At 36.3% G+C, this 14,463-nt stretch overlaps 1 protein-coding gene across 6 annotated transcripts in view; it reads left to right on the forward strand.

The window, feature by feature from the left end:
* Positions 1–14,463, forward strand: part of ZNF385B (zinc finger protein 385B) — a 170,493-nt gene that overhangs the window by 37,509 nt on the left and 118,521 nt on the right. The window contains exon 1 of one of the 6 annotated variants that reach the window (XM_067000080.1): positions 1,431–1,562. The exons of 4 other annotated variants lie outside the window; for them this stretch is intronic. In XM_067000080.1, coding sequence (XP_066856181.1) covers positions 1,547–1,562 — 16 coding nt within the window. In that variant the 5' untranslated portion in view covers positions 1,431–1,546. Of the gene's footprint in view, positions 1–1,430; positions 1,563–2,236; positions 2,470–14,463 lie in introns of those variants that run through there. One more of the 6 variants, XM_067000078.1, reaches the window with a different exon arrangement.

The raw sequence follows: 14,463 nt of genomic DNA on the forward strand, positions 1-14,463 counted from the left end.
GGGGGGGAGGAGGGAATGTTATACTCTTGTAATGTAACTTAGATTCATGAGCTGTTGAGAAACTGTGTTAGTATTCCCCTTCTCACTGCAATGTATATTGACTTCTTCACCTATTCAGTGTTCCAAATAGATTGCATTTGGTAGACGGTTATCTCCCATCTTGAGGATCTCCCACAATTTCCTTAGGAAATATATGGTATTATGCAAGTTAACATTTTTCTTACAGTATGAAATACATTTATGATATCTGGCTGCTATTTTTCTTTCACAACAGTTATAATTAGTTGCTCTGAAATTAGGGGCCTTTATTGTATTGTTTTGGTGCTCTTGATACTTCTTAGAAAATGATGATGGGAGTGAATACCAAGGGACAGAGCTGATGTGAAAGATGGTCTCTTGTTTGCTAATAGCTGGAAACTGTATCTATAATACTTTGTTCTGTGTTTGAGTAGTTGCACTGTGAAAGTACAGGTAAAGGTAATACAAAAAGATTACTACCACTGTCATTAGTAGTCTTCAAGAAAATTCTATTTTTTCATTGAGGTGTTTCTTACTTTTTTATTTTTAAGTAATTGGTAAACTGATTTAAAGCAAGATATTCAAAAATGCTCTAATAAAGGAAAAAAAAAAAAACATCTTTTTTTAAGTTGTTAATGGGTATCAGACCAATTATCCATCTGTAGTCTCTACATCATTCTCTTGGAGGCAATAAGCACATAAATGACACTTGTAAGCAAGCTGGTTATATGACTAGTATAGACAAAAAATGGTTTATGGGGGGGATTTGTTTTGGATGGAATGGGTAGTGAAGGGTTTCAAAATAAAATTGGCTACTACAGTCACCACTTGTTACTCTAGTCCCTGATACATGAGTGTGCATAAATATATTCTTGTATCAAAATTCTCTGCAGAATTCCTTTCTGGATAGTTTAACCTCTTTTCAGGAAGCAATTACGTTGTAGTAAAGAAACAGCATTTCAGATGTTTGATAATCAGATGTTCTAGAGTTCAGGACCAAAAAAAAAAAAGGTTGGTCACTTGTCATGGTTTCTTTACGTGTGGAGTTGTCATTTTTATTCAGTGTGTATATCCAACAGTGATTTTATACAAGCATGACTGAAACGATAAAATAAAGTCAGAGGTGTGTGTGTATTTTTTGATTATTACTATTACTTTTTTTTACTGTTTTTATCTTGGAAAAGTAAATCAGATACTCTGTGCGGTAAGTATCCCAATCTGGGAACAGATCCTGCCAAAATTTCTATCATAGTTGTCTCATGACACAGTAGTATATTTGGATAACTATACAGGTGTTGTAATAAAAACTCCCGTGTCTTTCTATTTCTTTGTAAACTTAACCTCTTCATGGTTACATCTAATTCTTACTACAGGGTGCATTTAAAATCTTTGTGGGTGGGAGTGTGTACAGTGGCACATGCCCTCTTACCTTTTTTGGGAAAGAAAATGCATGAAGTACCTGAAAAGACAAGGATTTACACCCTGGGAGGGCTCTGTGGGAGTAGGAAGAGCATGAATTTAATAAGCCATGGAGATTTTTCATAGTAAGTAATTAAAAAATATTGTTGTTTTTTAAAAGCAAAGGCAATGTTCATGTAATGCTTTTAGTTGCTGAATTTTTTGTACGAATACTTGATCTGCCGGATTGTACGGATGGTTCGGTATTCTGAAATTCTTCATCTAGGTATTTATGCGTCTCCTTAGATATAAACAAATATGATATTTGCTAATAGACTTTGTCAGTTACATGGTTAAAAAGCACTTATTTGTTCATCTGTATAATTGTAAATTAATCTTACTTACAGAAGCTGTAAGGAATCATTAATTTTTATTGCTAGATTTTTTTCCCAGTAACGAAGCTCACCACAATACAGGCTACTGCTTCTGCTCTGTCTCGTGTTCATTGTAGAAAAGACAGAGCTATTTTTAACATTTACACAGGCTAGATAGATGATTCTGCTTTCTGTACGGTTCGGAGCTGAATCTGTAGAGCCTTTCATAATCATACCCTTTTTTTATGGTTTGTTTGAATTTGATCACTAGCTGATTTCATGCATTGATAATGACGGCTTAGGTTGCCTGTTTCTCAGCATAAATTCACCTCAGACTTCTACTTTGACAGTGCTCTGTGTTTCTGTACGCATGAAGATACAGAACTGAAATTGCTTTGCTTTCTTTACAAAATGACTCAGAGTGTGCTTGTCCTTCCCTAAAATGTTGCCAGCGTGTGAAGGATTTTCAATGAGCAATGCAATAAGCCAGCATCTGGGAAGGTTTGGACCAGCTCTGGTGTACCGGTGCACTGTCACAGAGGAGCAGGGCTGGAGCAAAGGCTCTGTAGCACCGTAGATCATATTGGTCACATATTGGAAGTTCTGTTTACGTAACTTGGTTGCTATTTGAGCTGGTTAAATAGTATTGCCATAATGTGGAGTGGACTTCCCAGTAGAGGTGAGCATGATTTTTATTATTAAACTTCACTGAATTGCTTTGTGATGTGATATTAGTAGTGGATGATTACATGTTTGGCAGTATTTCTGTGTGCATGTCATTTGTATTTTAGTTACTCCAATGGAAAGGATAAGAAAAATGGCAAGATATATAACACATAGTTTTGTTCTCTTCTTATTTCAGTATTCAAAGTAACTCTAAGTATGTGGCAAGCTCCCTTTCCTTGCTTGCTGTTTGCAGAGGGCATCTTTCCAGTTGGTGACTTCCTATGCATTTTAAATGTTTTTGGAACATGTCAGTGATGCTGTATTATTGTTACAGAAAGAAGCTAATTAACAGTGTGACTAACTGCCTCTTACGAGAGCTTGCTTTCTGGCTTGTTAAATATCAAATTATAGTTATAATGATATGTAAAGCATAAGAGCTGCTGAATTCTCCCAGATAAACTATGAAAGTGAAGAAGGAAATAAATTGTATACTGGATTCGAAGTGTTGTATATGTCTGTCACTGTTAATATTAAAAGTTATGACCTGTCATGCCCAGGATAGCTTCCAATAATTCATTCACTGACAGCTTGCTTTGAGAAGGGTATAAAATTACTGTCACTTCTCCCTAACCAGTTAAATTTGAGATTTAGTGCAGTAAGTTTTATTTAAGGGAACAGATAGTGTGCTAAAGGTAGCCTGTGAAGTTCTAGTAGTAAATCTTTTAAGTTTTAAAGAAGCATTATCAAAACCTAAATGGACTTTGTACCTGTTTAAAAAAAAAATTTTTTTTTTGAAATTTCATCTGTAGAACACACAAAATTATTAAACTCAGTTTCTTGTTAAGCATTACTGTTATGTTAATGTTTTTAGTTTGTCGTGGGACCAGCTATGATTATGTTTGCATCTGTTGATAGTAATTATTTTAATAAAAGTAGGGAAGATGCTAAAAAATACTTTTTCATTTATTTTTTTTCCTTGCTAAAAATGTCTATACTTACTGTGTAAAGACTGCTGTGTTTTTTAGTTGTTTTTTTTCTTTTTTTTTTTTATGAGGAACTAGGACAGCTCATGCATTTTCCTGCTAAATATATTTATGAGGCAGCTGTTTTATAGCTTTCAGCTCTAAAGTTATAGATAAGTGTGTATTTGTTTGACAGAAGATTCGAGAATTTCCATTTACTGCCAGTACATGTAAAGCTTGGCTAAGCAGACTGCATCAGGAGCACACACCATTTGTATTAGCCAATCTGTCTTTGCAAGTCCCAGGGCCACTATCTTGCTAGAAGCCACTGTGTGCTTTTGAAAGCATGAAATTAGTTTTATACTGAGCACATGGTTTCTCATTTAGCAGTTCTTTTTATGGTAATGGTCAATTTATGGTTCACTGCCAGAATTTTGGTGTTCTGTCAAAGCCGATAGCTCCTGCTAAGGTGTTCTTTGGAGATTAAGAAAAATTTAAAAAGCTACCCCACACTCCCTGCCCCCCCAAAAAAGACAAAACAAAAACCAACAAAAGTGGGTGGTGATGGAGATCTAGAGAGACTTTAATAAAGGATAACTGTCCCCAATGACCTAAACTACTCACATTCCTGTTAACGTTTTGGACTTCTTTTATAGTTTTGTAGATAACATTCCTAAGCATATGTTTGTCGACCGTGACATAAAGATAATAAATTGTCACCTTCTTACACTTCATACAGTGGTTTTTAATCATTTTGCAATAAACTTTTTCATGATATGGGAAATTTATTATCCATCAATGCTGTTTTGCTCTGTGTGCTTATTCAGTGATCAAGGACAAAATACAGTTGTCAAAAGTGTATGAAACACCCTAAACATTCAGGAGAGACTTTTTTTTTTTTTTTTTTTAGAATGGAAGTGTAGAGCATGTTAGATTTTATTTGGAAACTTGTAGGAGTCTCAATAAGTTGTTAGTAAACACTTTTAAAAAATGTTCCTTCATACATGTAATTTGTAAACTGATGAGGTAACATTTTTAGCCATATTCCATTCTTGGGAGAGATTCTAACCCTGTGAGATTACAGACTGTTCCCTTAATAGCAGCTACCCACAGTAAAAGATTAAGGTGATTAACGTTGTACAGTGTTAGACTGTTTTTGGGTTGCTTTGTCCAGTTTACATTAATCTCTGCTGTATAATAGGTAACTTTAGACTGCGCTGCTTTTATATGGATTTCCATAATTTTGACTTGATCCTGTAATGAGCATTTTTTATGATACAATATTTGCTTTTCTGCCAATTTGTCGGCCCTGGGCAAAATCTGACTGCACTTTGTATAGAAGGTGCCGTGGGCTCTAGAAGTGGTAGACTTCTTCTCTAAGTGCTGAGGAAAGATTCTCATCACCTACTGATACACCTTTTCTGTTAAAGGAGTAGCTGGAAGCTATACCTGATAAGAAGTGAACTTAAGTGGGTGTAGCAGTTTTTGATTCTTCCATCATCATGGAGAAAGAAGAAAAGTGGAAACTATGGAGACTACTTCTCTTTGCAGAAGTCACTTGGAAGGTGCAGCAGAATATCAGCTCAACAGAGCTCCTCCTTTCTCAAAGCCGTGTTGACTTGGAGCATCCTGCAGTCATGAAATAGAGGCAGACTGACAGCTTGTTCTTTATACAGCTTTAAAAAATATGGTTGCTCTCATTTTAGGACCTTTGAATAAATTTGCTTGCTATTCTCTAGCACGTGTTTCAAGGCTACCAGGCATCAAATATTGTTATGAACATTTGGAAAACGATGTGTGACATGTCACTACCATGACATATAAAACTTGTTTTATTTAAGTACTTCAGCTAGAATGCCTTTCCTTGTCTTTTTATTCTTTGTGGAATTCTTTTATCCGTGCTTTTTTTTCACTATAAATATATGCTTGTCACATTTCAAGCTGGCTAGTTCTGTTCCAAGACTTTGTTGCGTGTAAGGTGCTTTTAGCTTCAGAGATCCTCTTCCAAGTGCCTTTATTGGCACACATTTCCTCTCCTGCCATTTCACATCGGTTAAGTAATGAGAGAAGTGAGATCCAGAGTGCTGGTTACACTGGACGAAGCTGCTTAACTTCCTGGTAGGGCGCCCTACTGCCTAAAGGGAGCATTTCTGTATCAGATTGCCAATTTTCACATGGCACCGTAGCTTCAATTTCTTCTCCTTTGGAAGACACGAATGTTAATGTATGGGATCTTTTACAGTTTGAGAGAGTTTAGGGGATAGCAGCTTCACTACTGCAAGTTTACTTACAAGGAGACTCTGAAGGACAAGAGGATACTGTCACCTAGAAGGAGAAAATGACTGGGGAAGTGGTTTGGAGCTGTAAGCAATTCCATGTTGATGACTTGACTTTGGAACTTGAAACTAGGCAAGCACATTGTGGAAATCTTGATTTTGTCTTTTTTTAGTGAAGGTCATCAATGATGCCTGCCAGAGGAGAAGAGTAAACTGAGAACTGTAGCTCACTGTGTCAACCCTGTTGAAGCCTACTACTGAAGCTGGAGTTTATGCATGTTGTTCCCTGCCGATAGGCTGGGGAGCAAGGTGGGAGTTGAGATGTTCTGGAGGTCTTGTCCAGAATGTTCAGCCAAGAAACTGTGTGCTTTTTTCACATGCTTTCTGAGCTGCTGGATTCTGGGCAGTGCTTATAACATGTCTTTCATGGGAAAATGAACTGAATAACTTTCCTTTCATGTGTGTCTTTTTTTCCTATAAGGATTTTTTCTTTTCTGAAGTGGGGAAAGCAGGGTACTTTTTGATCTGTAAGGCTATAAGAAGGGTGCTTTTGTATTGACACCAGCAGTTGGGACAGATAAAAGGCAAAATTCCTTAGCTTTGGGTAGGTCTTGGACCTACCCCAAGGCAAGTTTTTGACAGCGAATGATCAGTGCAGATCTTCAGAGGGGACGATAAAGGTGTGCGTTTTTTTTTTTTTTGGGGGGGGGTAGGGGAGGAGAGGATTTTTTTTTTTTTTAACTCTGAATAGGGAAATATATTTTCTTCAAATTAAGGACTGAGATTTTTCAGACTCATGCAGTGTGTTTTAGGAGTTAGGTGAGTAAAAAGATATGACTGAAAGCATATCAGTGGTGGGTAAACTTTTCTTGCTAAGCAACGTGAAAATGTCAGACTTCTGGCTGGATAAGAATTCTTGGCATGATGCATTTGGTGATACCACTTGCTCATTTCTGCAGTTGCTTTGGACAGCATACGAAATCTGTGTTTGGCTAAATATGTGTGAGCTTGAACTCCTGCTCTTGAAAGACTGGTGGTTAAAAGGTGTTTACAGGTCTAGGGAATTCTGAGCTGTTCTTGTTTGTGGGTTTTTTTTTTTTTTTTTCCTTCTGGTGTGGTAGAGCTGTTCAGTTGGGTGCTATTTATACTCTTACTGAGTTAGAGGAAGAGACAGAAGACAAGTCCCTAGTGTACTGGTTAGAACCTGTTCTTGAGCCAAGAACCTACCCAGGAGCTCTTCCCTGCCTTCATTTTTATTTATTTATTTATACATAAAATTTAGCTTATGTAGTTCTCTGTAGTGGGATTTAATACAGTACAACATTACTGTTGTTTCCCCTCTGCTCTCATCAAGCATTCTGCAAGAATATGATTCAGAAGTCAGAACTTATCATATGGAAGCTTGTGACTTCCACCCAGGGGCCTCCATTTCCCTTCTTTAGGATACTTCATATGAGGGGAAACAGAGAGGCAGGGAAGGTTAGAAATCCATGAAGGTTGTTCTAAAAACTTTTTTCATTTTGTTCAAACTGGATTCTAAATTTTCACATATGTGCAGTCTCTTCTCACTCAGCCTAGAGTGTTCACAATGATGACATCCTGAAACATTTTGTTTCATAATAGGTAGAATGAAATCATATTTCTGGGACTGAGTAGAAAAGGCGGCACTTTTTTCTTTTTTATTTCTTTTTTTTTTTTTTTTTAATCAGCAGAACATGCTTAAATAGACCATGGAGAAAATAAAGAGGTGAGGAAGATTTCTAGGCTTTTGAGTGGCACATCTGGATAAAGAGTCACAGAAATCACTTCATCAAGAAAAAGCAGACTAGTTGGAAAGCACTGAAGTTTATTGTTAGGAATTGCAATTAGTGTATTGTGGCCAGCTTTGTTAGTGGTACCACTGAAGCCTGATATGTCTCTGGTAAGGTCCTGAACAGCAAAAATTCACCCTATATTAAGCAATCATTGTAGCGATCTCTTTAAGGAAAAAAAAGTAAGTAGCAGTTGGCACCTATGTACCCAGTTTGCTTCTGAAATGTTCAAGCTTTTCAGTCACTCTAGCTGGTGAGCAGGGTGCAGACTTTCAGAAAAGCCAAAGCTTGAGCACCAGAAGTTTATTAGCTGGGGATTAAATCATCATGAGACCATCTCCCCCCCCCCCCCCCCCCCCCCCCCCTTTTTTTTTTGTAGACATGGTTAAAAGGAATGTTTATCTTAAAGATTTGTAATACCAGATTTTTTAAGAACTATTGATAGAAACAAGTTATGATTTGGCAGAAACAAGCAAAAATATTGTAGTCCCTTTTTCATTTTATCTATCATATGCTAGCATTTGCTCGCTTTAGTAATTTATCTTCTCTGTCAAGCATTTCTCTTTCCAGGGAAGATCTTTTTTCTTTTTCTTTCTTTCTTCATCTAGACAAACAAGTCAAAAGACTTTCTTGTAGAGATTGCTTCAGATTACTTTTGTTGGGGAAAAAAAGATTTCAGTTGATATTGTTGTCTTAATTACATAGCAGACTTCTACACTGAAACCATTGTTACAGTATGGTATCTGTGCTGTTGGAATCATTCTGTAGGTAACGTTTCTGAATTGAATAATCAATGAAGCTTAAAATCCAAATCAATGAAGTAATAATTTAGCAACTAATGAATGGTCTGTTAGCTAGTTATGCTTTGTAAGAGAATATTCACTCAGGAATATTTGGGTGACAAAGTTATTTATCTAGATGCTTTATAAATTCCCAAATTCTACAAGATTTTTGTTGCAAATTGGCAGTGTTTGGAACTTAGGATGTTTCATATTATTCACTAGCAGTTACTCAGTTGAGGCAGAAACATCCTGTTGCTCTCAAGTATATCAAGATACCCACTGGCAAAGAAGTGAAGTGATAAAATGAGAAAAAATTAACTTGGAGAACAATTAGTTTGAAAATATGTATTCAAACTATTAGGCAATTATGAAGAAATCTTTAAATGGACATAATTTCATAAGTGATTTATTATTTAATTGTATTTTCTAATTTATAAACATGTATAAATTCAGAAGCATTTTACAAACAGTTTGATCAGATTTTACTCAAAACTATCGTGATGTTCACAAAAATATTCAATGATCATGCCCAAGTTTATGACAGTCTTCTGAGAAGGGGGCGAATGAGCTATGGCAAGAATGGATTATAAACAGTAGGGCTTTCCATGCTCCTCTGATGGTGCTCTGCAATCTGAACACGTGGCTCCTCATGTTTTTGATACTTATGCTCACTTGTTGGAAAGATGTTAATGTGCATGGTGGTGAAGAGGGAGAAATTTAGAGTAGAGCTTTTACTTATGATGTAGCAGTTAAGAAGTAAATTAAAATAAGAGGAAGACGCTTGTGAGAGCAGAAGGCGTTGCTGCATCCTGATGCATGAAATGAAACAGCAGCTCCACTTGAGTCAGGGTGCTCCAAACTTCTAAAGTCACCTACACTCCCACGCATGCTTTGCCTGAGACATTAGTGGTGATTATTCTTGCATATAACATTATATATTTATGTTAGTGTTCACAGAATGTTGGGTATTTTTCATGAATAGGAGTTTGAATTAGGTCAGAAGAAAATACAGCTTCTGGTCACTGATAATTCCACCTTTGAATTTTTGCATGATATCAAGATGCAAAGTAATGTGGTATTTGGGGGGATAGGCATAAAGAAATACTACTTAAGAGATACGCACTTTTTTTTTTCTTCTGTTTTTCACTTCCTGGCTGCTAGCTTGATGTGGTCTCTCATCTTTCTGTCTGCAGAAAGTGAAGCTAATGTGAGGGGTGCAGCAGTGCAGTATTCTGCCCCACAAGGTGGGGGATGCTGAGCATCCTCGAGTTTTGACTCTGTTCACTGTTTGTAAACTAGAAATGAAGTTGATCACAGTTGAATAGGCAAATGGCTGGAAAGCATGAATTTTGCAGTATATTTTTTGTTTTTGTTAATTTTAAATATATTTTTTAAGAAATCTGGGAAACTTTGTAGAGGAAGTTAAAATTTGTTTTGAGGAAGTATACAACTTATCAGAAAAATAATTCTAAAGAAAAACACAAGTGTTTTGATTTTTAAGTATTTTGTATTGCTTTATATTTGTATAGCAAAAGACTAGTATTTGAATAAATATGATGCACTTCACGTTCTTATCTGTGTTTAGAAATGCAATTTAATGTACCAAATTGGTCTGTTTTCTTTAGAAGTCCATTTTGTGCCTAATAGATATGTTTTTAAATAGAACAATATTCAAAAGGTTAAGAATAGCTTACTAAATAATAATTTTGTCAGATGATTTAACTTTTATTATTATTGTTTCAAGTAGACCTTCCAGCTACCTTCACTGAAAAATTATATACTTTCAAAGAGAAGCTTTGTGGAGTTCTCTGATTGTTGGTATAGGTTTTTCTACGTGGTGGTCTTTTATATACAGGAAATACATTTGAAGGACTGTTAATTTATTGAAAACTAAGCATCACCGTGAAATTCATGGACCTATATGAAGCTTAAGTTATAGATTTCAGTCACACTTCATGTCAAGACTCCAATGGCAGAAGGAAAGAGCAGGTTTTAGTAGATAATGATCCTGTCTTTTGCACTTAATTGCACTGGGCTATCTACTCTGGCAAAGACAAGCCATGTTTATGATCATAATATGCATCTCTGTTGCATAAATACCAAACAGAGTGTATACATCTATCATTCCATAACCTGTCTTAGACTAACTGCAGTCATTTTTTGTTTATTTTTGTTGTTGCTGCTACTGCTGCTGTTGTTTTGCTTCAGTTATGTTATGATTTTCCAGACTTGAAGTGGATAAACTGTGCAAATAAAGTTCAATTCTAGTATTTGTACTTTTACTGCTCTCCCCATTCGAAAACCTGGGGTTACATTGATAGTGAGCACATTACCGTGGTTGCTTCAAGTCTTCCTTTTGCAATGTTGATGCAATGCATCAAAGTTACTTTAACTGTTTTAAATATACTAAGATAAGAATGCAAATCACAAGAATTTTCATGAATTAATTGAATAACTAGAGAGTGGAGAGCAAGAATGTGTTCTTTCTGCTGGTTGCTGATTAGCAGCCTGTTTGACTGCTCTGAGCCTGATCCCTCCTGCACCAGGGGTTTTCATTCTCAGGACTGACAGCTGTGTACTGTGCAGAAGGGAACTGATTCAGCCCCTCTGAAAGAGGATATGCCTCATTTGTTCAGTGCTGATCTCTCTGAGGCAAAGACATGCTGCTGGAAAAATGTCAGGGGTTTGGAAAGACTGGGCGAGGTGCCTATGTATAAGATAGAGAGCATGCGTGGAACATGGGTGAAAAAATAGCAATTTTTATCTTGAATGGTCACAAAATGTAGCTAGAAATGATGCATCATAAAATACATCAAAATAGCAACTTGATGAGTGGTGATAATCTGCAAGAAGCTAATGTCCTATTGGAAATACGCTACCTATCCTGAAACTGAAATCCCTCTACCTCACTATGTTATTTTCTAGGCCATTTGCATGAACCCGTTGTTTATTACCTACCTTTAATAGAGTTCTAGGGTCAGTAGAAATTCTTTTGCAAGCTCAAGGTTTCAGGTGTTAGGGCAAAACCAAGTAACAGTGCAGACACACAGTACCATTTGTAGAACCACTGTCTTCAAGAAGCAGGACAATCTTTTTTTTCTTTTTTTTTTTCTTTTTCTTTTGTTCTTGTTGCTGAATGCTTGTGCCATTGTGGCATGGAGCAATTTGCTGCCAGAGCCAAGTAAAGTCTGAAGGGACATATACCAATTAACTGTGAATAATGAGGAAAAGATTCCTGTTACACGGATCAAAGTGAGCTTGTTACCAAGACATTTGGAAGTCAAAGAATTTGTAACCCATGTATGGTCTAGCCTGATTCTTCTGGTATAATCAAAATCAAATGCGTAATGGGGCTGGAAGATTTTGAGGACCAAAGGAATCACCTAGCCATATCTCTTGTACAGTAACAGACAAAATAATCACACACATTAATTCCTTCAATAGAAGAAATTGCTTTCCCTAATATGTGAGTGCTTGGTGTTAAGTCCAATAGCTCTGCAACTGAACTAGAACATATTGAACTTGGATGTGTCTCTAAATAACTTGAGGACTTCAGGACTTGATGAATTTATCTGTTACACTGCTAAATTGTTTAAAGAATCCTTTACCATTGTAGCTGAGAATTTCATTTTAATTCTAATTTGAATTTTCTAATTTTAAGCTGTGAGGTGCCTTTTCTTCCCTACTATTAAATCGCCTATGAGATACATTCTCCTTTTTAAAATGCCCAGGTAGCTTGATTTAAAGTCCAGTACTGTTTGTATTAAGCATGCAATTACAAATACAAATCATGTAACATCTGGAAAGAGTATCTATTACCTTTTTCTTTTAATAAGATGGTTTGCATCCGTGATCTCAGGGACTCTCTAATGACTCAAAATGACAGCTTTGCCTCCACAATAGCAGAATGGTGGGTCCTGTTTTTTGAAGTCTTCATGATGTACTCTTACCAATAACAAATACTCTTTCAGCCAGAGCTGTGTGCATAAAGCTCTTTTTCTTAGTATCAAGTTAGTAGCATGCTACCAGTTTTTCGTAAGATTTTTCTGGACTTTTGCTATTCTTTCCTCTCCTGCAGTTAATTTTCAGCTGGCAGGCTCAAGCTTTTCTCAGAGAGCACTTGTGAAAGGACAGTTGTTTTCCAGGTTGAATCCCCCACCTGTGGTATACCCAGTCTCTTTTGCTCTTCTGTAGAGGTTAGCCTCCATTCTAGCTCTGTATGTTAAATAGGGAACAACAGCTATGCAGCAGTTGTATGACCATTTCTTGATACCACCTAGGATGGTGTTTATGCATGATTGTGCAGTGACTTTTGTCACCTAAACTTATGCTAACCATTGTTTCATCTTTTTTTTTCAGACACATGAAGCTTAATATCAAAAAGGGAGTTTAGTTTTAGTTGGATTTCCATTATATCATGTTTAATATTTCACATAATTTTATCAGTATTAATTTCAAAGACTTATCTAAAGCATATCTTCAGTAAAGACACAGAAAATAGGGAGTACAGAATCTTCTGCCTGTTTCCTATGCTGTTTGTAAAGACACAGCATGTGATTTACCTGACAGAAGTTTTGCATATATTTTTACCTGAAGCTTTGAAACCAAGATTATCCACAGTCCAACAATGTAAATAACTTCATAGAGGCTGTCTTTTTCAGTACACCAGTACTAGTACCTGGCCTGTTATCTTTTGTCTTTTCCCATTTTATCTGTATTGTTTAGGAACAATACTATGCTGTGTGATATTCAGACTGTTATCCTTGGGATGCCTTCAACTCGTTTGGAGTGTGTCCACAGCACCCACATCCATCCATCTACAAAGCTTTCTTTCTGTAGTTTGTGGGAGGAGTGGAGGCACAGCGTAAGCATACTAATTTATTTGGATGACTAATTCCTTCCTGTTTTACTTAAAGTAGTGCTTACAGTTTAATTGCACAAAACTGCCTGGACAACATGTCCCCATTAACAGGCTTACTCTTAAGCCTGTGGCTGTAATGCAGAATGCTAATCTCTCTATACCTTGCAAATTGGTGTTAAGGATTTTTATTCCAAAGGGCATGCTGACAGAATATGTCCTTTTTCTGTTACCAAATTTTCTCCCACAGAAGTAGGAGTGAAAATGCTCTGTAAATTAAAACATTGCTAGGAATTTATTTCTGTGAATTCTGTATTGCTTGCAAACTTGACCTTTTAATGTAATAAGCTGCTGTTCACCTAAGCCCATGCTTCGGTGTCGGGATGACCCCTGATCCATATGTGTACCTCTATTCATTCAGGGTGGAAGGATTTTGAGAGTACAGGCCATGAATAGATCCAAAACTATGTTGCAATTTGTTGTTTTAAGAATGAAAATCACAGTTAGGGTTTATTAAAAAAAGGAAGTTGCTTTATAGCATTTTCTAGTGTGGAGCCACTCAAACTAAAATAGAAGCAGTTCTCTCTTCTGCATGTCATTGACTGGTAAAAATTGGTCACTTCTGAATTGCTTCCTTTTTTCCTGCCATAGGAGCACTCCCTCTGGTTCCCCCTGCTGTGGTTAAGTAGTTACCCAAGGCCAGTTTTTTTTCTGAAACATCTTCTTACACTTTGTAGTCTAAACTGAGAACTAAATGTTTTCTTTTTGTGATCACTTGCTAATATCTCGTCCCCTTCTATTTTATTTTGTGTCAAATTTTAGAACAGTTTTTTCTCTACAGTGAAGTCAAAATGTGGAATGCTTTCCTGTGATGTACATTTCTTTAGCTGTAGAATTAACTCAAGTTTAGCATGTATAAAGCTTTTTATAAATAGCTACTTTGCCATTAAAAAAAAAATAAAAAAAATGACCTAATGTTGCCTGTTATGCTTCCATGTTTCAGCTCTGAGATTATCTGAGTATTTTGAAATACGCAGTTTTGGAAGTTGCTAGTAACTGTTGAACAAAAAGACTTGTTTTATTTACAAAAAAAATAAAAAATAAATTATAGAATGTGAGAGGTTGGAAAGAAAATATTTTCATCTCAGGTAGTAAGATTGGCTTGCTTCCTCTAAAATGACAATACACAGAAATCTTCTTCTTCGTCATCCATCAGCCAGAAGTATATCTGAGGTTTCTGGTCTTTGGTTTAAACTACTGTTAAGTTTTCATTATAAATGTGCCACCTACTAGAGCAAAAGGCCCGTCAGCAAATATT

The sequence above is a fragment of the Anser cygnoides genome, chromosome 6 (genome assembly GCF_040182565.1).
Source record: "Anser cygnoides isolate HZ-2024a breed goose chromosome 6, Taihu_goose_T2T_genome, whole genome shotgun sequence".
Classification (NCBI taxonomy): Eukaryota; Metazoa; Chordata; class Aves; order Anseriformes; family Anatidae; genus Anser; species Anser cygnoides.